This window comes from Amphiura filiformis, chromosome 17 (assembly GCF_039555335.1).
Source record: "Amphiura filiformis chromosome 17, Afil_fr2py, whole genome shotgun sequence".
NCBI classification, from domain to species: Eukaryota; Metazoa; Echinodermata; class Ophiuroidea; order Amphilepidida; family Amphiuridae; genus Amphiura; species Amphiura filiformis.
In genome coordinates, this window is record NC_092644.1 from 4,358,593 (window position 1) to 4,385,393 (window position 26,801).

A 26,801-nucleotide genomic window follows, 5' to 3' on the forward strand; every position below is an offset into this window, starting at 1 on the left:
TGTAAATGTACCGACGGAAATATTTTTTCCGACGGAAGTTGTGATTTGTTGACCCAAAAAGGATAATAGGCGCCTAGGCGGTAACAACATATACAGTCCAAGAGAGCGCCAAATATGGATCAGGAGTATTACATAATAATACCCTGCTATGACAATAGCTGCACTAGGTTAATCGTATAATCTCCTTATGTGGTTAGCATGGCTGGGCCAGGAAATCCACAAGGTCAGCCAATGTATGTACATGTATTCGGTACATGTGCCATATCTTTTACAATGGGTGATAAATTTCTGGTTTGTTTTATTTCAAAAGCAACAGTCGATATTCTAAAGCTTGGTCCAAATCCAAGAGAAGAACCAACTCTAGTAATTTATGTGGTTTCAAATTATATCGGCCGTTGCCTTTTTGATAGAAATGGTGTTTGTTGATGTGCACAGTTTCCCATTAGATCATAACATGCTGTTGTACATCCAATGTCAAAGGTCTTTTAATCCATATTTGGCGTTGTTCTGGGACTGATATACGAAGAGCTTATTTCCAAACTGTGTTAAGTCCACAACCCCATGTGTCTCATTTACTTGTGAGATACAATCACAATTAATTTGGTTGGACATTAGCAACAATGAGTTGTACCATCAACAAGCTATTATTTACCATAACAATGCTGCATAACAATATGCATACTATTGTTATCATTTGGGAAACAAAAGCCTCACTGTGCGTCCATCCAGTGTTTGCTTTGTAATGGTGCATCCAACTGAAATTGTAATACCTAGCATCACAACACATTGCAATATCGCACAGGGAAATCAGAAACATGGGATAGTGGACTTTTAAACACGGTTCGGAAATAAGCTCTTCATATAAACACAAAGTTTGTATGTAAAATTCACAATTTTTCATCATTACTTTACAATTATTCTCCCTTTTTTTTCTGTCAACATGGTTTAAAAAAATTACTCTATTGTTTACCCAAATTTTAAACCCACCGGCCCCCTGCCCCCACCCCTCCCCATTGGCTACGCCACTGCTTCATCCACTACCGTAAAACCCCGTCTACAAGCATAGTGTTTTTTTATGAAAGCTATATTAATTCGAAGCAAGCGTAAATATACAAATACAAAAGATTGGTCTTAAAATAATATAATTGATAATAAAGTGATTTGATCTCTCTGTTTGTACATGCTTGGATCCGTAATTTATTTGCTCAAACTCCATAATGGCGCCTTGATTAATGAAGCTTTCATCAGAAGCACTCTATATGCTTGTAGACGGGGTTTTACGGTATCTCCTGTTGACAACACATTGCGTCTGTCTCTATCTACTGCTGATTGCATACTACTTCATCCACTATCTACTTTTGATCAGTCGTCTTAGGGCACTTAATTTAATGCCCACGTGACCTGATGGGCGCTGACATTACAGCGTCTAGACAGGATGTCTGGAAAAGTGACCTTTGGCACAGCGGGAGGTCTTCCTGTGTATTTCGATTGGAAACGCGGGATGCATATCCGAATTTTCTAGCATTTTTTTATAATTTTTTTGCAACTTTGTAGTATTATTGTAAGTTTCCGTCGATAACTTTTTTTCCGTCAATCAAAACTTTCAAAATCCCCCATTGTATAATTAAGTTGCCTTTTAAATTTTCAGCAATTTTAGTGATATTTGTCTTAGCATTATAGCACATCTACTGATCACTATCTCCTGTTGACAACACATTGTTTCTGTCTCTTTCTACTGCTGATGGCACACTACTTCATCCACTATCTACTGTTGATTAGTCGTCTAAGGGCATTTAAATAAAGGCACTTAATTTAATGCCCACGTGACCTGATGGGCGCTGGCATTACAGCGTCTGGACATGATGCTCGATGTCTGGAAAAGTGACCTATGGCACAACGGGTGGTCTTCCTATGTATTAAATAAAAAAAATAAAAAAAATTTCAATTGGAAACGCGGGACGCATGTTCAAATTTTCGATCAAAACTTTCAAAATTTAGTTCTTGAAAACATTAAAAAACAGAATCCCCCAATGTATAATTAAGTTGCCTTTAAAATTTTCAGCAATTTTAAAAAACATTCCTATCTCTTAGCATTATAGCACATCTACTGATCACTTGGTAATTTTGGTATGGCGGCGCCCATGGGTCCCGTGGGCATTAAATTTAGTGCCTTTTATTTAATACCCTATGGTAACTGTTGATAGCACACTACTTCATCCACTTTATCCTGCTGATAGCACACTACTTCATCCAATATCTAGGCCTACTGCTGATAGCACACTACTTCATCCACTATCTACTGCTAATAGCACACAACTTCATCCACTATCTACTGATAATATCTTACTACTTCATCCGCTATCTGCTGATAGCATACTACACTTTGATCAGCTCGTAATCGGCGGAAATTGTTAGGCTTTTATCACTACGCCGAAAAGAAGACCCACATTAAAAGATTTAAAGTTGATCTGTCTGATCTCTATTGTGTTTATCTGGTTGATCTCTATTGAGTTTGAAAATAGATAACGTATCGGACTTGATGAATAATTTATGATGCTTCTGGCAAGATATCACAAGACATTTCTCGAGATAAAATATATAGATATTAATCCGCTATGTTAAAAGGCCCGCCGATTACGAGCTGATCAAAGTATACTTCATCCACTATCTACTGAAAATACCTTACTACTTCATCCGCTATCTACTGCTGATAGCATACTATTTCATTTACAAATCAACTGCTGATAACACGCTGCTTCTGTCTATCTACTGCTGATAATACGCTACTTCATCCACGATCTCCTGCTAATATAAACACACTACTTTATCCACTCTCTCCTGCTAATAGCACACTACTTCATCCAATATCTACTGCTGATAGCACACTGCTTCATCCACTACTACTGCTGATAGCACACTACTTCATCCACTATCTTCTGCTGATAGCACACTACTTCATCTAACTATCTACTGCTGATAGCACACTACTTCATCCACTATCTACTGCTGATAGCACACTATTTCATCCACTTTCTACTGCTAATAGCACACTACTTCATCTACTGCTGATAGCACACTACTTCATTCACCATCTACTGCTAATAGCACACTACTTCATCCACTTTCTACTGCTAATAGCACACTACTTCATCCACTTTCTACTGCTAATAGCACACTACTTCATTCATCATCTACTGCTAATAGCACACTACTTCATTCACCATCTACTGCTAATAGCACACTACTTCATCCACTATCTACTACTGATAGCTCACTACTTCATCCACTATCTACTGCTGATATAGCACACTGCTTCATCCAATATCTACAGCTGATAGCACACTACTTCATCCAATATCTACAGCTGATAGCACACTACTTCATCCACTATCTACTGCTGATAGCACACTACTTCATCCACTATCTACTGCTGATAGCACACTACTTCATCCAATATCTACAGGTGATAGCACACTACTTCATCCACTATCTACTGCTGATAGCACACTACTTCATCCACTTTCTACTGCTGATAGCACACTACTTCATCCACTTTCTACTGCTGATAGCACACTACTTCATCCACTATCTACTGCTGATAGCACACTACTTCATCCACTTTCTACTGCTGATAGCACACTACTTCATTCACCATCTACTGCTGATAGCACACTACTTCATCCACTTTCTACTGCTGATAGCACTACTTCATCCATTTTCTACTGCTGCTACTCAGTGATAGCACACTACTTCATTCACCATCTACTGCTAATAGCACACTACTTCATCCAATATCTACTGCTGATAGCACACTACTTGATTCACCATCTACTGCTGATAGCACACTACTTCGTCCACTTGCTACTGCTGATAGCACTACTTCATCCATTTTCTACTGCTGATACTCAGTGATAGCACGTACACTACTTCATTCACCATCAGACTGCACTTTCCTAAAAAAAACTGAAAAAACTGAAAATGCGCGTGAAATTGGGCAAAAAGTACCAAAAACAGGCTGAAATTAAATAAAGTTGCGGAAATTTTGACTATAAAAAAAACTGATTCAGTTTTTAAACTGAAAATTCTCATGCCTGTAATAGCACACTACTTCATCCAATATCTACTGCTGATAGCACTACTTCATCCACTTTCTACTGCTGATAGCACACTACTTCATCTATCTACTACTGATAGCACACTAATTCATCCACTATGTGCTGCTGATAGCACACTACTTCATTCAATATCTACTGCTGATAAACTAGCACACACTGCTTCTATCACTCTCTTCTGCAGATAGCAGACTACTTCATCCACTATCAACTGCTGATAGCACTCTACTTCATTCAATATCTACTGCTGATAAACTAGCTCACACTGCTTTTCACGATGTGTTTATTTTGTGAGAAAAATAATTTGTTATAAATAATTGTGTTTCTAATGACATTGATGATGGTAACTGTATGATGATATTAATATTATCCAAACATTTTATGAATATCGTTTTAAACAAGTGGTATTGCAAGAAAATAAATTGACTAATATTAGATCAAGAGGGGGAGGGATCAAGGGGGAAAACTCAAAATATCCCTTTAAGAGGATTTTGCAGTTTATAACAAATAAATAATAAAAAAACAAAACACACAAAAACATATTTGTAAAATGACGTCAATGACCCCTTGATAACCTTTGACCTCACACCTGTTGACATTACATATTATGCCAATGCACCCAAGGGTCATTGTGTCCAAGTCCCATTGAAATCCCTCAACGCATGTGGTAGATAGAATTCAACAACTCTTCCTATACCTTTGTACAGGAGCCAACCGTTGTTAATTCGTGATGAATCCACACTTTTACTGTAGCGCATATCTGTGAACGCGAAAGCGAGACTACGGCGTTACTGTGACGTCGCGTAAAATTCGTCATGCCTGGAACCTTTGTGCGTATGCAAGCTTACAAGTTGAATTCAGTATTTTCAGATAGCGGCTAAATTTTGCCGTTTTATTCTGTAGTTTTATTGATGATATTAACAGAGAAATCATCGAAGTTTTTGTAAGGCTTAGTGACAATGATTAACTGACATTTCCACGTGAAATAATCGTGAATTATACGATCTTTAGCTTCTTTTCGTTGTTGAAAGGATTCAATCATGTTTCACCGTTGTTCATCACCGTTTAACAACTTCGCGCCGGTAGCGTCTGCGTCAGTTTACCGCTCGGGCAGCTAAAGCTGCCCTCGCGAAGTAAACCACGCAGACGCGCGGGATGCGAGTTGTTAAACTGTGATGAACAACGATGAAACATGATTGAATCCCTAAATCAACAAAGAAGCCATTTTGTGCACATATACATATTTTATTATGACGTAGATTCAACAGAGACAGCTTTCAATATTTTATTAGATATCTGCAAAATGGGCTATTCCATTTAAAATCCACACAGCCCCTGTGGAAGATTTTGGAAATATCCTCTACAGGGGGAGTATGAATTTCAAATGGAATTATCACATTAGGCAGCTCCATTTAAAACTTACCCTCCCTCTGTGGAAGATTCAAGTTGAATCTTTCTCAGAGGGTGTATGAAATTAAAATAGAGCTGCCAAATGTGTTAATTCCATTTGAAATTCATACTCCCCCTGTAGAAGATATTTCTAAAATCTTCCACAGGGGTAGTGTGGATTTTAAATGGAATAGCCCAATAGACTACCACACGAGAATGTAGGAATACAAGATCAATGTGAGCAACATTACAGTGGTGCCACAAAAGTGCTTACAGAGCTGGTGGCAAACCAAACATCTAATCATATGCAAAGAGGAAAATTAATTCAACAAAAGATGCAAAGGTAATAAAACTATGTGACTACAATGTGAGAAAACAATGAGCAAACCAAAGCCAAGCCTACAGTGGACAAATACAGGCAATCATCACCGTGGATTGACTACCCTATTTGCCAAGCAATTTTGGATCCGATGACAGCACTGATACTTAGTTACTTGGCGATGATGTTGTATTCATATATACTGCTCCAAGAAAGTATCCTTGCACTTCGAAAAATAATCACAATTTCCAAACTGAACTATATTAGGGTAACTTTGTTTTTTAAATAGATGCACTATCTAAGTCAGCACATTATGACACCACATTGAATCAAATGTGACTTCAAGAAGCAAAGTTACAAGAATTTGATTAGACGAAGATCCAGTTTTAAAAGTGACACACTGGCCTATTCAAAAACATCACGGACTAGACATCTAGTGCATCTATCACAAAAGCAAATTTACCCCAATATGGTTCAGTTTTGAAATTGTGATTATTTTTCCAAGTATAAGGATACTTTCTTGGTGCAATATACTTGAAGGAATTATAATCTTTTTACCTCCACTATGAATAGATGATTGACAGAGTTTAAGATCATATTCCGGAAATTATTCAACTTAAATCATTTATGTTGGCTTTCAAAAAATGAAGAATATTTATCTTTGTCTGTGAGTTACAATTTGTAAATCAATAATTGAAGCATGTATCTATATATCATTCTGTGTTGCCAATTTGAAGTCTAATTTAATATAATATTAATAAATAATGGTAAATAATAATAATAACAAATAATGGCATCAGAATATTTGAAAATGCAATTTAACATTCTCATCTGGGTTTTATTCCAAATTGTTTGATACTGATGGGTATTTTCTCCAAAACAAATGGCTAACATAATAACGTCATCATCACATCTGCACCTCATTCGCTGGTCAAGCTGTGTAGCATCGCGTGACATACTTGGCCTTTTTGTAATTTTTAGCCTATTTTCATCAAAGTTTACCCCACTGGAAATTTGCCTTGCCCCCCCTCCCCCTCTGATTAAGTCCTGGCTATGCCACTGCCCCTAAACACCATGTCATCAAAATATGGTAAGCTTCTTATGTTGGTCTCTAGTGTTCTGTTGCTGTTGTATTCTCTTCTCTGAGTTGTGCAGAGTCTGCAGATAGTGTTCCATTTCCAGTATTTTGGCTCTAACTTGATTGCTGGTAACTGCATCTCTGTAAGAATATATAAACACACATTATTTGATTTAAAGCCATATTGTAACATTTGCTGAGATGGACACCCTCAATATTTTTCAAAATTCTGTTTTTTACACGATCGTAAAAATCAAGACTTTAGATGCTGTAGTTCTGTCAAAATCCAAGATTTTGAATAAAATGCACATTGGCGTCATCTGCGCTGGTAGTAAATTCCAATTTTCTTTGCTTTGCCTCAGTCGTTCGACTCAAAATTAAAAAGGGGACAATGTAAGGTAGAAACACTTACACAGAACCAATAAACAGAATTAGCCCATGCAGCACATCCCTTTTCAGAGCAATCTCAACAGCAGAAGTGTTTTCCAGACTTTCTTTCCAGTTTAAGCACGACACAAGCAGAGCAAATAAAAGAAAAGATATCCGGATAATAACCCCTCCTTGTTCATATTTTGGCTTCTGTCGCAAATTTGCATAATATGCCAACATCTGACTAGACTGTCCCACAGTATTGGTTCCATTTAAAACTCACCCTCCCTCTGTGGAAGATTCAAGTTGAATCTTTCTCAGAGGGTGTATGAAATTCAAATGGAGCTGCCTAATGGGTTAATTCCATTTCAAATTCACACTCCCCCTGTAGAAGACATTTCCAAAATCTTCCACAGGGGTAGTGTGGATTTTAAATGGAATAGCCCATTTTGAGATACTCACCCTTGATTCCTTGTTAGCGTATCTTTTAATTTCACAACTTTCTTTGATGTGTTCCTAATTTCTTCTTGTACTTTCACAAGCTGCAAATAATCGAAAATGAAACTCAGATAAAAGTGTGCAGCCTCTCATTTCCTTGTTCATTTTATGTTATGGCGTTTCTGACAAAATATGTATATCCAGAAAAATGCATTTTTAATTTTGCCAAAAGGTATTGTCCAGAAAGCCATTCCATGGGGGGAGTGAATCATAATATAATTTTTTCCAAGGCTCCTTTGACAGCATTAACCATCACATATACGTGCGCGATGTCAGGCGTGTGTATTGGACCTTGTGCAAAATAATATGTGCTGGACAGCTAGCAGTACGCGTAATTTGTAAAAGGAAATCTGAATAACATTATAATAACACTAGATATGCTTTCAACTTTGAATATCCAAATAATTTGGCAACAAATCTATTTGTAACCAGGGTGTAAAGATTTGGAACAATATCTCAAATCATGTTAAAAACTCCAGAAATCTGAACTTTTTTAAAGGTTCTTGTAAAGACTCTCTTATTTTAGATTACAAAAAGTGGTAAAACCTTGTACTTTTGGCTCTTGAACATGGATAAAGCCTTGTAGGTGTAGAATTTATATGGAAGAGGTTGCTTCATCCATGTTCAAGGGCCAAAAATACATGCAGGAAACACCTTATATTTACTTTTGGCCCTTGAAATGGATAAAGCCTTGTAGGTATAGACTTTATATTGAATGGTTTGCTTCATCCATGTTCAAGGGCAAAAATTACATTATGAGAATTTCCCGCCCAGTGACGCTATGTGGAAATAAATAAATTAGTAAAAACAGTAGAAGGTTCATGGCAAACCTACCTGTACATTGAGATTTCTAGTTGTATTCTTTGACAAATCTTTGGATTTCTGCCCTGGTTTACTTAATTCAATGCTGTGCTGAATCAATTCATTCATTTTGACTGAAATAGAGGAAAATATAGTAAATACAATAAGTCATGATCAGTTGTTCACATATATATATATATATATATATGCATTATCTAAGGTTAAGAAAATTGTTGACTTGCCCTTGAGGTGCCAACACCTGGGTCGGTTGGTCGATTTTTTTAAAATTTCTGCAAAATATGACATGATGCGCAATGGTTTGCATAGAGAATTTTGTTTTTGTTTATGCGCTTTACAAATGTATTCTACTGCATGCCAACGTCCATTTGGACTTGCCGATACTTGAACTTGCTGGAGCTCAACAGCTTCAGAGCTTCAGACATGTATTTATCAAAATTCTACAAACTACGAATACATTCTACAAAATACGAATGTGAAATAATCTTTAGACTTTATGCCCAAGGCAGAATGAGGTTTGTGCATTCTTGTCAAAATCAGGTTATTTTGGGAATAAATATGTCATTTTGGTGCAGTACAATTCTACAGAAAGCGAAAACTGTTCAAAAAACAAAGTATATAACAACATTAGAAGAAAATATCAAATAAAATTTATTCAGTTGTTTCGCATGTTTTCTCTGTAAGCACCTGGGGGCTTTTTGCATAGGGGGCGCTATATTAAATCTTTGTTTATTATTGTTTTCAAAAACTAATTGCATCCTTTTGATTATTGGATCTGATTCATGTCACAAATCGTCCTTGGAAAGGATTAACCTCCCACGTGTCCATGGCCCCTGCACATGTTTAAAGCAAAACCTCCTATGTAACATGTTGGCAGTTTTGTTTTAAACATGTTCAGGGGCCACAAGCACATACGACAAAATGATGACTTACCTTTCTTACCCCCTAATTTCCTGTTGATTATATCAAATACGTTGGTCCAGCCTTTCTTTTTATGCTCCCCAGATTTGCCCTGATGACCTTTGCCCTGATGACCCTTGCCTTTCCTCTTCCTCTTCTTTCCAACAATAGCAACTTTTTGCTGTTCTCGTAACTCCATACATTTATCCAATGATCTACCTGTTAATCAAAAAAATGGGCTATTCCATTTAAAATACACACTACCCCTGTAGAAGATTTGGGAAATATCTTCCACAGGGGGAGTATGAATTTCAAATGGAATTAGCACATTAGCAGCTCTATTTGAAACTCACCTTCCTTCAGTGGAAGATTGAGGTTGAATCTTTCTCAGAGGGTGTATGAAATTCAAATGGAACTGCCTAATATGGTCATTCCATTTGGAATTTATGTTCCCCCTGTGGAAAATATTTCTAAAATCTTCCATAGGGGTAGTGCAGATTTCAAATGGAATAGCCCAATCATTCATAATTCTCGCTATTACTTAATAAAGGCGCCGCCAGCAGTTTGCGATGTAACATGGTAAAAAGCGTGAGGTCATCATGGGAAAAGGTCGACATCCAAGTCCGCGCAATACGAATATTACCATGCTATTACATAGGAACACGTGACAATATTTTTTTAGTTTGTCAAAATAAAGGTGTTACACGCGAATCGATACTCAATAATACTTAATAATGTGATTTGAAATGTGCACAATTAATTTTTTCTCTATCGATTTGCGTGCAATACCGTTATATTGACAAACTAAAAAATCACGTGTTCCTATGTAATAGCATGGTAATTAGCCGGATTTGATGTCGACCTTTTCCCATGATACATCACGATTTTCCCATGATACATCACGATTACATCGCAAAACCCTGGCGGCGCCCTTATTGCGAATAGCGAGAATTGAAACACTTCAAAAAGTAAGTTCGACATTCTAAAATTAGCCTGATATCTGCAAAACTTGCACTTGATGGGTCTTGGCACACATCATATCAACAATGACTGACTGAGAATAGGAACCCAAAAAGTGCATGCTTTTACACATGAGTGATCTTATATTGAATGAGTAAAAGCCCATTTCAAAAGTTGATACAAGAGATCTATAAAGTTTACTTTGATGACTGTTAAATATTAAAAAGTTTAAAAATATCAAATTTTAATAATTTGCCATAAAATTTGTATCACATTAAAAAAAATCTTAAGTATTTGATATCAGAAGGACATTCCTTGTATTCAGAATGCAATTCGATATGTCTGATGTACTCTCAGCTCCCACAAAAAATACTGTGCAAACGTAAATACCCGATTCCTTAAACATGAGCAGGTGGTGGCCGCATTGCATTCTCTAAATTTAGTAAATTTTCATCGTCAACCGTGTAATTGAATGGGATTATTTTGAAATTTTAAAACGCTTGAAATATCACAAACAAATAGCCTATGTTGATAAATAATATAAATACAAGCTAAAACCGTTGGGGTTCGATAATGAACCCCACAAAACTAACCGACTATATTGGAAAATGCCATACGGCCGGGCGGTTTCACAAGTTGCCGGCTCGATCATGTCATCCGCCGCCTGAACATGAGGATAAATATTTTACCGCGCTTACCTTGTGGATAAACAACAGCTTCTACAATATCTCTCCTTCCCTGTCCATCTTTACCAAGCCCTTTTCTACAGAAAATAATACACACACAAAATAAAAATGAAAATATGCAATGGATTCACATTTTTCTCTAGTGCTGGACCTAAATAAATTAACTTAATATTAAAAACTACCAGACAAGAAGTAACAATAATCTTCACCTTACTAAAAACACAAAAAAATGGAAAATTTAGAAATTCCCTTAAAACATTTTTGAATGATTTTAAGATGAAATTAATTTCTAGACATCTTTCTTTCTTGTGGTCTTTGTGAGCGTTTGGTGCTGGTTTGTTTTGTAAGTAGGGGATGGCCATATCTAGTCTTACTGGCCTTCACCATCTCCTCCATAACTTTTTGTTTGCTTTTGATGTATTTTGATGTATTTATATGTGTTTATAGAAGAGTAATTATCAACACAAAACCATGAAACTTCAAGAAAATAAGCCCTAGAAACACTAGCCATAGAGACACAAATTGAGAGCTACATTGTATCTTACAAACAGAGCCGAAAAATTAATGTCAAATTTAAGGTGAGACAGTGCAACTTTGATTGCTCTTGTTTGCTTTAACACATGAACTTACCCAAACTCATAGCCCATTTTGGCCATGATCTTTGACCCGATACCCCTGGTATGTGCTTCCCATTCACCCAAAGCTGATGATGCACCTGTGGGTTGCCAGGCAACACTAGGTGCTGCCTTCCCATCTTCCTCATTGGTCTCATTCTCAGAGTCATGTCTTGATACACTGCCAGAGGGGGCGCTATCACTTTCACTATCATCAGATGATTCATCATCGTCATCATTTCTCTGAGCTGTGGAAACAAGTATTAATTGTGGTGGTAATTAATTGGACTTGGCCCACATATCGTCACTGGTCGGGAAAAACCTCATTATGTACTTTTGGCCCTTGAACATGGATAAAGCCTTGTAGGGGTAGACTTTATATTGAAGAGGTTGCTTCATCCATGTTCAAGGGCCAAAAGTACATGCAGACAACACCTCATTATTTACTTTTGGCCCTTGAACATGGATAAAGCCTTGTAGGTGTAGACTTTATATTGAAGGGTTTGCTTCATCCATGTTCAAGGGCAAAAAGTACATACGAGGTTTTCCCCGCCCAGTGACGATATACGACTCATCACACATTTTTTGTTTTTTCTATTAACTCAAGTAGCCTGGAGAAGGATTTATTTCCTTGTTCTACAAGCGGTAATAGAAACAACCACCGCATCAAAAATAGGCAATCCACATTCAGTTCCTTTTTAAACATTTATTCAGCAACGATGATGATTTCTTTTTACACTCAAATGATACGAAAATCTACAAATTACGGCCAGAGCTAATTCCATCCAACCTGCTTGCTAACAAGTTCCAAATTCAGAACATTTCTTGTTTTTAAGGGGGTACTACACCCCTTGATAAATTTGTGTCTATTTTTGCATTTTTCTCAAAAACTAATAACACAGTGGCAACAAAAGCTACGTATATTATAGGGGCAAGGAATCCAACTACTACACTGGAATTTCAGTGACCCAAGACAAGCGGTTCGTTATTTATGATTAAAAAAGAGGTACCGCTAGAATGTACCTCATTTTCTATCATATAAACTGAACCGCTTATCTTTAGTCACTGAAATTTCAGTGTAGTAATTGGATTGCTTGCCCCAATAATATACATAACTTTTGTTACCAGTGTGTTATTATTTTTTGAGAAAAATGCAAAAATAGTCACGAATTTACCACAGGGGTGTAGTACCCCCTTAACACCAATTAGCGTACATAGCAGAAAGTGTAAGTGTAGAAATGGTAATAACTCAATTTTCAAAATTTCCAACTTTAGACTGAATGGATCACCTCATGTCACACAGACAACAACAACAAAAAGATAGATCGCATATCTCCCATTTTTAATCATGTATCCTACATTCACACAAGGAGTGAACAAAGTTTGCTTTAATAGAAAATACAAGGACAAAAAATAGCAGGGTATCCCCCAACATTAATATCATCTTTCATTTCACATGCGACATAGACTGTTCCAATCAGGTCACAGAGGGCAATTTGCAAATTGCATTATTATATCATATTATCAGCTTGCCCAGTGACCACCAAGTGAGTGCTATTGCTGAAAACACTTGGTTGCCAATGCCAATTTTCTACTTTATTCGTATCTCAAGTTTAAAATCTCTATTTATCATACTTTAGTCTGATCAAATTGCATTGCATATTTAAGAAATAAAGGGTAATGCATTATCCTTTACACGGAAATAATGTGTCCGAGGGAGTAAAAACGTAAATAATGGGTGAGGCGCAGCCGAACCCATTATTTGAACGTTTTTTCTGCCGAGGACATTATTTGCGTGTAAAGATAATGCTGCACCCTTTATTTCTATTCTATTACCACAAAATAGTGTGATAATTATTTCAAGTTGTTTACCTCAAGGTGGAGCGCCTACGCGTAGCCAAAGCGCAAGTGATAACGAGTATTGCAGAATGCGTAACCAAGCGTAATGCTTCGCGTAGAATGCGTAACGACGCTAATATACTGCATCGCGCTTTGTTGTGCGCTGTGATGTGAGAAGAACATAAAGTTTGTTGCCCTGGCCACTTTATTGCTAATTAATGGTCTTTCACATGACGCGTTTCAACAAATCACAGTGCGCGATTTTGAATAATGGGTCATGGGGGTAATAGAATTTCTAATATAAAACTAGCAGTAAACTGACCCACCACATAATAATGACATACCTACAGGAATAATTCGATCCAATCCTACAGTCTCTGAAGTCCCATAGGACTGGAATCTAACCAGATATTGATGATCTTCTTCTATAAATTCTATGACGGCTGGGTACCAGATATTATCACTGTATCTTGCCAGGCATTGGGATTCTATTGTTAATAAACTGAAACAAATCAAGCATTAAGAGTATTATGGTGAATAGTCTCACGTACATAGTATGTGAAAATGAATACATGAATACAAAACCCACCCAAGTCCATGGAAAGTGATTTTGAGAAACCTAAAACAAACTGCATATCATTTTAATTCCTTCAGTTAGATTTACCTGACAAAAGCATACATTTTTGACAAGAGTTAAAGACTCTAAACCACAGATTTGGTGTAAAATCAACTATTTTGAAGAAAATCACACAAAAAAACCCCACATTTTGATGGCCATTTTGTTGTTGTTTATTCATTCAAACATAGTCCATAAACTCCATTCTAGGGTCTTATTTGTTATTTTTAGGATTTGGGCCTTAATTTTATTCAATTATTGACCAAGGAAGGTAAATTTTTAACCAAAATTACTTTATTTTTTGGTCAACAAATTGTACTTTTGGCTCTATTTTGTCAATAATTAGAAAATTAGGGCTGATATTCAAATTGTAATTTGCAGTGTTTTTCATTTCAACTGTTGCATTGGGCTCAACCATTTCAAATCCAAGATTTAGCTAGTCTTCCACAGAGGGAGTATGAGTTTCAAATAGAATAGACAATTGGGTAACTTCCATTTGAAATACTCACTCCAGTTAATCGTGGAAGATACAGGTAAAACCATATGCAAATATATACAGTGGGAGTATGAGTTTCAAAGTGATTACCTCTGACCAATTACATTTGAAAAACATACTCCCCCTGTGGAAGATATTTCCAAACATCTTCCACAGTGGTAGTGTGGATTTCAAGTGGAATAGCCCATTTCTGGTATTATCATGGATTATCGAGTAATAATATACTATAGGATGAGCCACACATTTGCATAAATGATGTCAGTCACACACTCAATGCGCATTCATGCATGTGACGGCCTGTGCTGTGTAAGAGTTTGACCTGTGGAAGAGGTGATGCATGTTTATGTTGTCGCTTCAAAAAAATATTATAATATTAAAAACGGCAAACATTTGGTCGTTTTTTTCTATTCCTATCATATTGTGAAAAGCCAAGTAGCTGAGGAGTTAGCTCAATATGCTAGGAAAATATTCAAACCGGTGCTCCTATGTGCCATCTTGGACAAATTTGGTGTACCAAACTCCCCAGCAACTGTCAATCAAACTACGGGATAGTCTGTTTCACTATTGAAGTAGTACGCACAATGTTGTCATGCACATGTACGTAAATTTTAGGCTAAGCGACTAGTAAGCGTTACTAGGTGTACCAAACTCCTTTACCAACTGTCACTCAAACTGCTGTGAAGTGACTTCAATTTTATACAGGGATTGAATACGAGTGTCACTGCCCTGGAATTATCTCATACTCACCTATAGTCATGTTCTTTAAACTCATTGAGATCAGAAAGAGATACTACATGCCCATGGGACCACCTGAAAGAAATGAAGAAATCAAATATCATCCAGGTGGTGAACGACGTGCATTCTCTAAATTCAGTAAATTTCCTTTGCCAGCCGTGTAATTGAATGGGATTATTTTGAAATATTAAAATGCTTAAAATATCACAAACAAGTAGGCCTACAGGTTGAGTCAAAAAGAAGTAAACTCATGTTTGAGGGGCTGTAACTCGAGATCTGCAAGGAATCTGCTAAAAATAAAAATACCACTGGAAAGAGCAAATTCTACACGTCTAAATAAAAAAGGAATTGTTGCAATTGCTCACAGCAAACTAAAGTTATACTCATTTGAATACAACCACCCATTTTTGTAGCTGCACACGGCTGATTGCTTTTCATCCATTTCAATTTCTACGAATCGGCAAAGTGCTAACAGGATTTATTGTTAATGTTGAAAAGACAACTTTTGCTTTTAATTAATATTCAACAAAGTCCATGATGGTACTATAGTTTGTAGGGATACCAATTCAAGTCTTTACGAAAGGGGCCGGCAGAAGCTTGATTGGGGAATGTTGAGTAAAGGATTGAGCTGATCTTTGGTCTTGCTGTAACGCATGTAGCAATGTTCACTTGTGATCTAGCAGTTCGTGGTCTGCCTGAAGCTTCCGGCTGTCTGTTCCTTAGTGTCCCATGCACGTTGAGCTTGTTCACATTCTTATATACTGCTCCCTTACATGAATTCAGGGTAGCTGTAGGAAATTGGAGACGAAAAAGACGCTGAACTTCAGTGGGACTCTTAGTTTCATCATACTTCGTCGACAGAAACGCACGCTTCCGTGCGGTGAATTGTGGTGCCATGTTGTCATTTGGCCCGTTTTATTATAATGTAGTGCAATGAGGTAAAATTCATATTGAAAAGAGCCTTTTAACATTATTGATCGAAACCATACCTGCCACAGAACTTTATTTGCATTTGAATATCGCGCCTTACCAATCAATATAATAGGTAGGCCCCTACTTGGGAAGTAAAACCGTGTGCAGCGACAAAAATGGGTGGCAGTATTCAAATGAGTATAACTTGTGTTTGCTGTGAGCAATTGCAACAATTCCTTCTTTTATTTCGACGTGTAGGTTTTGCTCTTTCCAGTGGTATTTTCATTTTTAGCAGATTCCTTACAAATCCCGAGTTACAGCCCCTCAAACATGAGTTTACTTCTTTTTGACTCAGCCTGTATGTTAATAAATAATATAAATAAAAGCTAAAACCATTGGGGTTCGAAAATGAACCCCACAAAACTAACCTTCAATTTAATTAAGGTTAGCCGAGAGTTTTTCATGCGCTTGATTTCAGAGGGGCGTAAGTTCATAACAGAAACAGCCATGCAGAAAATGCACAAGCGTACCGGAACGTAGGCCTACTTACAATAGAACATCGATCCACGGTCAAGACATGAAAAGGCTATGAAACTTGGCTTAGCTCGTACGATGCCCGGAGCTCGTGAGTCGGGGTGTCATGAGGGCGGCATGCGGGTCGGATGCCGGGGGCACAAGCCGTTTTCGGCAATTTTCATAAGGATTTTATTAATTTTAAAATTGATTTGGGGCACTTCGTCAAGCTACGCCATGGAAAATTAGTTGATTTTGAATTTATAGCCTTGATAAATCAATGCTGCTATTCCCCTGATTACAATGTAATAGGGTGCAACAATAACATCAACAACAATATCAAAAAGCAATTATTTGCAAATCGAATTTGGGAAGAATATTCAACAAGACAGACTTAGCAGGCCTACAAATTTCTGAATTATATAGGCCTATGTGAAAAACAATCAATCACGATTCACTGCAGTCAGCGAATCAATCAAATAAAACTAAAAAGAAAGGAGCAAGAAAGAATAAAGAAATAGTGAAAAAGAGAAAGACAGAGAGAGAAAGAAAGAGAGAGAGAGAGAGAGAGAGAGAAAGAAAAAAAAAAAAAAAGAAAAAGAAAGAAAGAAATGAAAAAAAAAAAAGAAATGAAAAAAAGAAAAGGAGAAAGAAAAGAGGAAAGAAAGAAAGTAAAAATGAGAAAAGAGAAAAAAGAAAGAAAATTCAGCCACACACGGACTCGAACCAACAAAAATGTTTCATAACAGATCCCCAGTCCAACGCTCTATCCACTTGGCCATACATCAGCTTACGCAATTGCTTGTTCCCGAAGCGGATATATAACTATAATTGGATGCAATTGATTGATTACAATCGGCGTCCGCACAATGGCTCTTAGAATAAACACGCATGTCGGCGCTGAAATTTTGAACGAACTGATGGAGGAAAAACCTTGTTTTTTGCAATACTAGCTTCAATTTGGAGTGAAAATCAAATGGGATAGCAATTGGCAGAATGTTGAGAAATAATGTAGGTATTCAGATGCCTGAATTAACGTCCCGTAATCCAGATATCGATAATGTAACAAAACAGTGTTTTGTGGTACAAGATTCTCGAAAATTGTTCCCAAAAACGGGCTAATAAAATTTAATCGGTACTGTATTTTGTTCTTCCCCATGGCAACATTATTTCTTTGGTCGATTTGTAGTACAATACAAAAAAAGAGAAAATAATCACTCGGCGTGGTTTTATACGGAGCGAACATTTGAAAAAAACTGCATGGAACATGTTTTGAACATGGTGCGTAAAAATGATTTAAACAAAGGATTTTCAAACGGATTCTAAAAATTTGTATAAACAAACAAAAACAATGTAAAGATACATCCATGCACCAACATTTGACTCACTGCGATATTTGATTGCTGAGAAAACGCGGTTTTAGAGAACAACTTTATACGTCTTTTATACGTTTTTATACGTTTCTTCGTGTAACCTTAAATACAGTAAAGGGTTTGCCCACCACTTTTGAGGCAAAAATCACGTAAATTTCCACTTTTTTAGTGGAAAAATTGCTGGCGCCACCACTGACTCAGGCACAAAATTGCCCAAAAATCACAGGCTTAGTTCATTCAAATGAAATTTTTCCTGTGTACATGTACAAGAATTTCTTGGCCAAGAATCTGTGTACAATTCTCGGCCATATACCGCATCTAGAAGACAACAAGCCTGTGAAAGGATATGCCCTTTATATTCCACCACATGGGAAAAGGAAACCGGGACAGCCGCGCACACTGTACTTACAGTATGTCCAGCACCTCCTGGGAGATACTGAAGGGATGCTGCAACCAAACAAAATTGTTTCGCTTGCCCAAGATCGAAATAGTTGGAGAAAACTTGTAGTCGCCTGCTCCGCAGCCGACTGATGATGATGATGATAATGTACAAGAATTACCGTCAATGTCAATAAGATGATTTTACTTACTTGCATTCATCTTGGGAAAATCTACACTTGTCTTCCAGGAAATATGGGCATGGTAACATTGCTTTGGTGGTTGGATTACAGAATAAAACCCGTACTTTGATCTGACAAGCAAAAAAAACCAAGTGATTAGTTAAAAAAAAAACTGTACTTTTTCACATTCAATCAATTACTAACACATCACTTATTGTCTTAATTCAGTCAATCAATCCATCAAGCAGCCTGTCATGCAACAAATCAACCTTGCTTTTCAAAAAATAAATCAACTTTCAATTAATCTTTTAATTGATAAATGATCATGCAACTAATCAAGCACATTTTCAATCAACTAATCAATCATCAATCAATCAAATGTCTTAACGACAGGTCCTAACCACTGACACCCTGGTACACTATGCCCAGCTTGCTCTCCATGAGCGACACACAAGTATGGTGGAGTTGGTACTCTTTGGTTCTACCTCATTGGGAGGTACACTATTTGTTCTCCATGAGCGACATGCAAACATAGCGGAGTTGGTACTCCATGTATCTCATTGATCTTTACATAAATGTTGAATCCTACCTCATCTTCTTCCTCACTGTCAGCTTCTGCTGGTTCCACACTAAGTACTATAGCATTGTGGCATTGCCTTGTCCCCCATTCCTGTGTTACAAACACACTACACTGAGTCCCTGCTATATCATCTTTATAACCTTCGTCTACATCAGAAGGTCTGTCGTCATCTTCAGCATCGGATCTGTTAGTTATTTGTCTACTATTATAATGAGATGATTTGGTGGAAGTATTTTCTGTAATTTGGTTGTTTGATGAATCACCTGAAAGGTCGTCTGCTAGGGCAGCCTAAATAAATGAATAAAAAAAAAATAAGAAAAAGAAAATAACAGAACTACAACAGATAAGACAAGTTACATGTAAGACTAGAGAGTCAAAGCTCACATACTGATCTATTTGATGCAACACGATCGTTTCACATAGAGAGCTAAACAATGTTACTCGAAAGATTAATTTTCCTCAACAGGGTATTTTTATGAAGATGAAACTTGACAGTTTTATTGAAAGTTTGAAAATTACATGTTAATCTGTCGAGTAACATTGTTCACCATTGTATTAAAATTTTGTTTAACATGGTATGAAACTTGTAGCTCTGTATGTGATGAGGCTGACGGTATAGTAAATCCCCCATATTAAAATTGGTCAAAAATGAGCTAAAAATTACAAAAAAAGGGGGGGGGGCAAGAGGGGACAAGACTTCTCCTAGGGGGCAGCTGCCCCCTGGCTACACCACTGGACTGGACTGTAAGCTCAGTAAGTTACATCCTAATATATGGTCCCTGCTTGTGGTGATTAGAATCAAGCAAGGCCACTGAGATGTGTTCCTGCAACATTCTGAGATGATTGATGTAATAAGAGACTATTAATTGAATACCTTAGTGGAAGAAGGGCCCAACTCCATTTTTTCACAAAAATGAGTTAGACCCAACATTTTATTGCCAGCAGATTATTCTTCCTTGTGTGTGAAAGATGAGCCAAAATCCACTCTCTAAATAGTCTTCCACGTAAACTTAATTATGGTTTTCATTGAAGAAAGGCCCAACTCCACCCTTCTTCCACAAATATTGGGTTAAAGAGGAATTTTGTTTATCCACGAAATCTGCTTTTCACTACAATAATCTTTCTTGCTAACATATTACATGCTTCTACTTGTGCAATTAATGGATAATTACCAAATTTCTGTAGCTAGTTATAACACATCTGATTATGAAACTGGCATTTGCAGTATATTATTGGAAGAAGGGCCCAACTCCAGCTCGTATTAAGACCCGTACCGTTGCCATAGAAACATTATATATAATTTTGAAAGTAAGTAATACTGTATGTTCATGTATTAAAGCTCCCATTCTGTCTATAAAACTTTTCCAAATATTAAGTTTTTTCTTATATCTCAAAAACAGTTTTGATGGAGTTGGGTCCTTCTTCCACTCAGGTATTCAATTGTAACATGTACGCTGGCCTTGTTTGACAAAATGCACTTAAAGCCATAATGTACTATTTCCTTAAAATTTTAAATTTGTTGAAATAATACTAGTAATAATTGTCAAGAAGGGTTTCTGTCCGTATTCCAAGTTCCATTGTTATTATTTTTACTGTAATTAATAAATTTGTAGTGGTATGAGTACCTGAAAGGCAGCAAATTCATCATCCATATTTGGTGTTGATGATTCAGTTTGCCTGGTTTCCATGGCAGCAGACACATTAGATGATGGTGGCACTGAATGACTCCCTGACTGCGATACATCATCAACAAAGCTCAGTAGCTTGCTCTTCTTCAAGGATAATAAGCTCTCTGTAATGCACACATTATTAATAAAATGTTGATAAACATGTACTTGTTTTTAATATATACCGTATTTGTCCAAGTATAGTCCCACATTCGAGTATAATCCCACCCCCACTCTATTAATGATTTCAAAATGCACTGAATTTGAACGCATTTTGAAATCATTAATAGAGTATGACATGAATACAAATTATCAATTTTCATATTAAAAACACAAAACATCATGCAATTTTTTTAGGTCAACCATGAATGATCCTAGCATTTAGGTCTACATGTAGGTCCAGGGACACTTCAAAACCGAAAAAATAAATACATTTTTTTGTTGAAATTCAAGTATAATCCCACCCCCAATTTTTCACCTAAAAAACGGGTGGGACTCGGATGAATATGGTAATAACAATATACATTGTTATACGGACATTACAAATGAAGGAAAACATTCAGTAAAGCAAATGTTATTATTAGGTTATATTGTATTCAGTTCATCTGGATTGACAATAACAACTGTCTGATGGGAATTCATATGATCAAATCCATTTTTTTGGTAACACACCTTGTCACAGGTTCCTGGCAGCACTTCATCAGACTTCACCAACGGCAGCAACTTCAGGAAAGAAGAAGCAAGCGCTATGTTGCCAGTCTGATGAAGTGCTGCCATACAACAAAATAATATGACCTCTGATTGGCTAAAGCCAGCTTCTCAAGGAATACAAAACATTGCAACCAACCACAGGACCACTATTTCTGCAGAGGGGATAAATTTAAGTTTTCAACCTACATGTAGTTGGTTAATAAAATGTTATTTCATATCATAAAATTAAAAAAAAATTATACAACTTGCGGGGGGACTACATTTTTTGTATAAACAGGTACATTGCACATGCAGGGGTAGACATACATGCAAGGAGCAATAATTAGCTGGCCTTCAGGCTGGGAAGATTTCCAGCTGGCCCAATGGCAAATCCACTGGCCTAGATTCTACTTCATTGTGGTACCGTGACTAATATTGTAATATGTGTCATAAATTCACAATTTTGCAAAAATCCCAACTGGCCCACTGGGCCATCCAAACGGAAAATCTCCTGGCCCAACATGAAAACTACTGGACAGGGCCAGCGGCTAAATCGACCCCTGACATGTAAATAAGGAGCAGTTTGCATGTTCAGTAAAAAAAACAAATATTCATCCAAATATTGGGGTCTCCTAAACAACTGAATTTTTATTGCACCCCTGCACACTGACTACCCCAGGTAATAAATTACAGTGAAATGATCGGTCTATAAATGCTCCACCAGCCGCCGAGGTTACAAATATAACTCTGCACATGGGAAGCGATTGATATTGGTTATCTCATTGGCTAAAAACCCGGCTAAAAACTAATCGCCGTAGCTCAGCGATTATGTATGAGTTGTCTTTCAAAATATCAAGGCTATTTGATTATTCTATTACTGAATGTCGGACAATAAAACTTCAATTGACACAGTTTCTATAGAATCGAATCGCATTCCTTTGAACTGAAATGAATTGTGTGACCATCATCTTCTCTGGTGTGACCAACTATTACTTCCACGCTAGATATGCCTACATGTATGGCGGTGTATATAATAAAATCTCTATTCCTTGAAAATATTTCGTTGTAATTTTTGTTTGAATAAACCATATTTTGAGGCTTGCACATGAATATAGAGTGTGACAACCTTAATATTAAACTGCTTGTTTGCGTCTTGAAAACAAAAACGGACCAAAATAAAATCGAATTCCCATGAGTTAAAAATGTTAAACAGGGTTATAAGCATGCCCAGATCGTGATTTCAGCAGCGGAGCATGCGTGGAATAGAAACGTTACGTATCTATCGTACACAGGTGGTGTTCGTAAAGGTACAGGTGGAGTGTTATACTTTGCCTGAAGTCCTCGGCCTTTATCTCGAAACCCTAAAGTCACGGCGGAACAAAATCGCAATACCGTGCTGTTCATACTCCCTACTACCATGGCAATTTCTGACACCAAGATATAGGAATGATGATGCTGTGCCCTGTGTACTGGGATATTAATTTTTGCTGGGTAAATTTTTTCGCGATTTGATCAATTCAGTGGGTGTTTAATTTGTGTTTCCAAATATATTCACGTTAAGTACTATGTGTAATAAATATTTTCACGGGGTTAATAATTCACAGCTGTCTGTTCGACCGTGAAAAGTGTGAAAATTAAGCCCCTACAAAAATTTCCTGTTGTACAGTATAATTATCAGAACTTTTCTGTCAACACTTAGGGACCGTTCACAAACACTTGTTAGGGGGGCCCTGAAATTTTTTGACCCTCCTATGGGGGAGGCCTGAAAAAATGACCACAAATTTTCCTGGAAAAATTAAGTTTATATGCTTTTCTATGGGGTTGACCCATAATTTTCAGGTCAAAAAGGAGGGGCCCTGAAATTTTTGAGGTCTGTAAAGGGGGCCCCGAAAAATTTTTGCGATGAAAGATTTTTTGGCATCAGGCCCCCCCGGTTACAAGTGTTTGTGAACGGTCTCTTACCTTCTGTAAGAGCAATAACTTCCTGCAGATCTTTTTGAAGTTGTAATAAATCTGATTGTCCTTCAGTGCCAGCACTTTGTAGAACAGTTTCTACTTGCTGAAGCTACAAGAAACATCATCAAGATACAAACAATAATATTTAAAATTGTTAATCCTCAATTTGTTGAGATAGAGATACCCTAAAATACAGGTCTACATTTACTACACTAGCGCATTATCTTGCTGTATTTCAGCTACATTTGTAGGGCGCCATACTAGTAGTAAAACTGTTTTTTTTAGAGAACAATACAAATACCGTACTGTCCGTACATAATCTATTCATGACTTCAGTGGCGCGACCTTCATTTCTATTCACTATGTCCATTGAAGCGAGTGAGAATTCAATAGAGGCCGTCAGCCTTTTCCTCGGGATCTGCCATCTTGTGGGTACTGCCGTTCTGCATGTCATGCGTTATACATTACGCTAAGATCACCGCGTGACGCACCTTTTCAGTCAAGCATCAACGCGGTGATCTTAGCAACAAGTCACTCCGTACCCACAAGATGACGGCGTTGACGTCACAATGACTACCTCTATAGCTGCATGTACTTCACAATAGAAATTAATGAAATTATAGAAATTAGCATCTCATGAATGTGCATCCAATCTTGAATCTATAGAAATATGAATGACCCACTTTTAGACATTTTAAAACTAATGCGCTCGTACAGTAGAATTAAGAGAGGCGCTACATCGATCGCTCAAGTGAGGACAGCGTGAGCTCGATACCTGTATAAGAGTCTGTTCGTCACGCCACAAATCCTGAAAGGTGATTTTGAATATGTAATGATATGAATGAGCTATAATGTGACGTAGCTACGAAAAGGCGCTGTCATTGGATGTATGTGGTTCATTTTCCTATGAGTTATTGTTTTAAATGTTAATTTTTTTGTCTTTTATATGAACGCACCGCCAATTAAGGCGTGTGTCACTGATATAGGCCTAAAAGTGTCCGTTCAAATAAATAATTAAAATAAAATATGCCCATATTGTTGTTGTTGGGCAGACGTCACGCTCTCTGCGAACGGTACAAAAAGGTGACTAATAGAAATATATTACGGATCTTGGCAGCAGACAGATTGCGCTGTCCTCTGACCCTGACTGTTTGTCACGTTGACCTAGATAAACACGTACAAGCAGAGGATGCGACTGTGCCACAGGTTTTGTCTGCGGAATCGGTATAGGCAATTTGTACAGAGTGCCGCTAGCCTGCTGGTAGTAGCTGGATATTCACTGGCATAGTCACCGTAGTGCATATTAGAATATGACCATTGCTAGGTCAACTGGCTTTGTTACGAACCACTGATCGAAACAATCACAACACAAAGCCTATGGCATATAATTCGGAACGAGTGTATAGCCCAGGCTTGAACCAGTAACCAATGGTTACTAACGTCAGTAACATGCACTACGGCAGCGTACATGTAGGACCTTTTTAGTGCAAATAAAACATGGAAATAATACATGCCGGACAGTTGGTAGTAGACTCGCTCGCCAGTCCTATGATACATACCGTACCTATAAAGGACTGGCTCATGCCATTTTGTCTAGCTGTCTATGGAAAATACACACTTAACGGTTTGCGCAGGTCAGATATTCTAAAAATTTCTTCAAAATTTCATCAAAGGTATATAAAATTGGTACCCACCTTATTGTGCTTGCTAAATCAAGACTCGGTTGAAACAAACTTAAGGATCGAATGCATTTTAGTGTCCAAAAAGGCAAAATTATCGTCGAAATAATTCCCATTTAAATGCATGGGAAACTGAAAGTGCATAACACCGACTAGTTGGTAGTATGCCTCCTTTCAAAGCATAATTTAATTTTAAATTGATAAAAGGAAATCTGCAAAACAGCACTGCATGACCATGCAGATGACCGGCTGCAGCTGAATATGCGTACTGCCCTGCTCATTGTGCTACATGTATAATCTTTTGCAGGAAACCTTTGACGAGCGCGTATTTTAAGCATACATGTACATCGGCATCACATATTTACTGCGTTGGATGCACTTGTCTCCGAATGGCTGCAGAGGCAATCTGCTGTTGCCGAGTAGACTGCGGAACTCAGTCCTCAATGATAGTCAGTCATTTATCTTTTGGTCGTTATATGACTATCATTTGAGGACTGAGTTGTTATAATATATTTTCCGAGGAGCAATTTCAGACAATAGCTGGGGATTAGTGGGGCAGAGGTTATCTATTGAATCCTTTCATGACCACTGATTAAGTCAAGTCTGCCAAGGTCAAGGACACTCGGCACAAATTGAAAGACCATGTCAACTCTCGACAAAAAGAATGCATGCATGTCAAAGGTCATACAACACTAATTTGGTGTTTGTTATGCTCCTCGAAATTAGTACCTTACGGTCTATGTCTGGTTGCCGAGTGGAAATTTATGAATGAACTGTGCGCTGTGTGCGTTGTTAGTTCCGAATATGCACAATCACAGTAGTCACGCTCGTCAAAGGTTTACTGCATTTGTTGTATATTAAAGCCTTTAGCCTTGGCTTTACATTAAAGTTATGCTGGTTTCATACTACCCTGCCGCTTGCCGCTGAGCGGCGTGGCGCACGCGCATTGCAGACAAACGGACACAATAAAGGCTTGTCATTGGTTGAAACGCCCTGCCGCTTGCCGCTGCGGCAAGCGGCAGGAAAGTATGCTGGCGGCTTTACAATCATAAACAATGTAACTTGTAAGGCTAGTTCACCACGTAAACTTGTATGGCTCAAAATTCGGACCGCTCGCCATTAACGATGGACAGATAGTATCAGTTTGTGAATGAGGACATCGTATAAGTTCCTTGTACCGGGTACTATTGTAAGGCTGAGTAAGCTTACTTTCACTTTGTCATTGTCAAACTTTGACTTTTGTTACTCATCTCAATCATTTTTTTACATGAAATTGGGCTTACACTAACCTGTTGTTTATACGTATCAATCGATGATTGTAAGCTTTCTTCGTCCATGTTGATGATGTTTTATATTTTTCACTGGATCTTTAATAAAAACACATTTCATTTCGCGAGAATTTCTCACTTTATTTTTCACTCCATGGGCGCTGACATTTTGT

At 37.4% G+C, this 26,801-nt stretch overlaps 1 protein-coding gene across 1 annotated transcript; it reads right to left on the reverse strand.

The window, feature by feature from the left end:
* Positions 1–5,334: 5,334 nt before the first annotated feature.
* Positions 5,335–26,801, reverse strand: LOC140136822 (zinc finger CCCH-type with G patch domain-containing protein-like). The gene is made up of 13 exons (XM_072158419.1): positions 26,650–26,801; positions 23,688–23,790; positions 20,994–21,160; positions 19,378–19,656; positions 18,819–18,919; positions 15,443–15,505; positions 13,928–14,085; positions 11,761–11,992; positions 11,143–11,207; positions 9,518–9,703; positions 8,600–8,700; positions 7,730–7,809; positions 5,335–7,039 (listed from the first exon to the last, which is right to left on the reverse strand). The coding sequence occupies exons 1-13, from the start codon at positions 26,695–26,697 to the stop codon at positions 6,901–6,903; spliced, it is 1,722 nt and encodes a 573-aa protein (XP_072014520.1). The 5' UTR covers positions 26,698–26,801; the 3' UTR covers positions 5,335–6,900.

What these genes read in the sequence shown, in the direction of transcription:
- LOC140136822 (XM_072158419.1), bottom strand. Translation starts at nt 26,697, where the DNA reads ATGGACGAAGAAAGCTTACAATCATCGATTGATACGTATAAACAACAG. An exon ending in TTTAAAGAACATGACTATAG is followed by an intron (nt 14,086 to 15,442) that starts GTGAGTATGAGA and finishes GATTTGTTTCAG; the next exon opens with TTTATTAACAATAGAATCCC. An exon ending in GGATCGAATTATTCCTGTAG is followed by an intron (nt 11,993 to 13,927) that starts GTATGTCATTAT and finishes TTGTTTCCACAG; the next exon opens with CTCAGAGAAATGATGACGAT.